We start from the raw sequence: 2,314 nt of genomic DNA, 5'->3' as shown, positions 1-2,314 counted from the left end.
ATGGGAGTGGAGGGAGGGGAGGCAGAGGTTGGGAAGGGCTGTAGCAGGGGCAGAGCTTTGGTAGGTGACCCAGCCCAGCTAACTGCCTTCTTGTAGTCCGTCTTCTGGCAGCAGCCCCTCAGCTGGGGCAAGGTTTGGAGGAGAGGCCCCAGGGGAAGGAGCTCGAGCCTCAGGTCCCAGGCCCCAATCCCACAGACCTGAGTTGAAAACCACTGGCCTGAGAGAAGTTTGACAACATTTCCCCTGGTGTTGACTGTGAAGCTGTGGTTACTCAGGGCTCCTGGCAAACCCTGGTAGAAATCACAGGAAGTGACTGGTATGGTAATTAGAGTGACCGAGTTCAGATCTAGGGTGGAGTGATCACCATTGTTCTGTTTCTCATCTCTCCTCAGCCACAGATGGAACCTCTCCCAGCCCCAGCTGGCCGGGGCGGGNGGTGTTGACAAATGTTCCCCTGTCCCTGCAAACCCTCCTGTTTCCCCTCCCTGGCCCCCACAGCTTTGTACCCTGCTCGGAGAAGATCCATTTGGCTGTGACAGAGATGGCCTCTCTCTTCCCAAAGGTACAGGGACCAGAGAGAGGAGTGGAAGGCTCTCAGGGTGGGGCAGGTGCAGGGAATGTAACCGCTACCTGGGTGGAGACAAGGGAGGACACCCTGGGCCCTGTTCATAGCTCATGGTCTGAAGTCCAAGGCCCAACTCCCTCCTCCCTCCAGAGGCCAGCCCTGGAGCCTGTGCGCAGCTCACTGCGGCTGCTCAATGCCAGCGCCTACCGGCTGCAGAGTGAGTGCCGGAAGACCGTGCCCCCGGAGCCTGGCGCCCCTGTGGACTTCCAGCTGCTGACTCAGCAGGTGATCCAGTGCGCCTATGACATCGCCAAGGCTGCCAAGCAGCTGGTCACCATCACCACCCGAGAAAAGAAGCAGTGACCACTCTCCCTGCACCCTCACCTGCACCCTGGGACCTCACTGGCCACAGGAGCTGGGCCACCCCAGACACTAATCCCCACCCCCACAGAGCCGCTGGCACAAGTGCCCTTAGTGCTGCCACTGTCCCCTGGCAGCCAGGCACCCTGGTGCCCGCCCCCCCCCCCCGCCCCCCGGGGGGGGGGGGGGGGGGGGGGGGGGGGGGTTGACCCCAACTCTGCTGTGGGCGGGATCATCACAGGTTCCCAATATCTGGTCTCTTGCCTTCTAGGGACTTGGGGGGGGATGTACTTCCCCGTCCCTAGAAATTTAGTGGTCATGTGACTTGCTTTGGCCAATGCAGTGTGAGCAGTAGGGTGTGCACCCCTTTTTGGTGGAAAGATTAAACTGGCCATGCTGACCTCCGTACCTCTCTCCTTTCCAGTGTAGTTAGTGGCTGTGGAAGCACCTGCTGGTGTGGAGTAGCAACATTAAGACATTACACGGAAGGAAGAGCCTGCCCTGCAGAGTCACCCAGACTCAAGGGTGACTATTTGAGGTCATTTGCCACCATATCATGCCCTGGTCTGACAGATACCAAGCTGAGCCCAACGTGCTGTCTGTGTGGGGAATATGGAAGTGGAGAGATGACACAAGGGTCGTCTTTCCAGAAGGTTGATAAAGCAACGGGCAGGTGGGGGAGAGGGATGGAATAAATCTTTCGGATTTAGTTCTGATCAGCAAGAACAAATTAGGAAAGTGAGAGAGAACCCTAAGAAATTGGGACCATGATATAGCCAGGAAAGTTTCCAGAAGCTCTGAGAAAAGTATTTGTTCAGTCAATTAGTCCTTCTCCATCTGTGGGCCCAACAGTTATTTACCGAGTGCCAGGCATGATGCTGTGACAGAGACACCAGGACAAAAATGGAAGGCCACTGCCCTCGAAAAGCTCATAGAGATCAGAGGCCTTGATGGCCTGAACTCCTCAGAGTTATGCTGCCAGGAGAATCTTGAATGACTGTGATCACAAAAGGGAAGAGAAAGAGTGTGAGCTTCAAGATGAAGGGCACAGATGGGTGGACGCGGAAGGTGGAAACGAAGATCACCGCTCAGGCTGAGAAAACCCAGTTACAACACAGTCACCGATTCTGCTGATGTTAAGTGAGCATCTGCATGTGCCAGGCGTCATCCCAACTGTTAGGAGTATGCAAAGGTAAGCAAGGCCTGGAGACAGCTAGTACGCAGTATTGCTCTAACCGATAATGCAGTATTGAACACCGTTGTGACCAGAGTGGCGAAGAAGGGGTTGATGTGGAGTGAGGGAATCTGCCTAGGCACTTGGGAAAGGCCCAAGACAGAATAGGCATCTACCATTCACCATTCAGGTATTTATTCATTCATTAAATCTCC

The 2,314-nt window shown here is 55.4% G+C and overlaps 1 protein-coding gene across 1 annotated transcript; it reads left to right on the top strand.

Moving 5' to 3' along the window:
• The first annotated feature begins 478 nt into the window (after positions 1-478).
• LOC144233336 (ARF GTPase-activating protein GIT1-like) lies at positions 479-1,097 on the top strand. The gene is made up of 2 exons (XM_077766192.1): positions 479-562; positions 716-1,097. Exons 1-2 carry the CDS (start codon positions 542-544, stop codon positions 926-928), a joined length of 234 nt encoding a protein of 77 aa, XP_077622318.1. The 5' UTR covers positions 479-541; the 3' UTR covers positions 929-1,097.
• The last annotated feature ends 1,217 nt before the right edge of the window (positions 1,098-2,314 follow it).

Source organism: Crocuta crocuta, unplaced genomic scaffold (assembly GCF_008692635.1).
Source record: "Crocuta crocuta isolate KB4526 unplaced genomic scaffold, BGI_CrCroc_1.0 scaffold113, whole genome shotgun sequence".
Lineage (NCBI taxonomy): Eukaryota > Metazoa > Chordata > Mammalia > Carnivora > Hyaenidae > Crocuta > Crocuta crocuta.
Note: the sequence above shows the minus strand (reverse complement) of the source record. Positions and strands in the feature narration are given on the sequence as shown.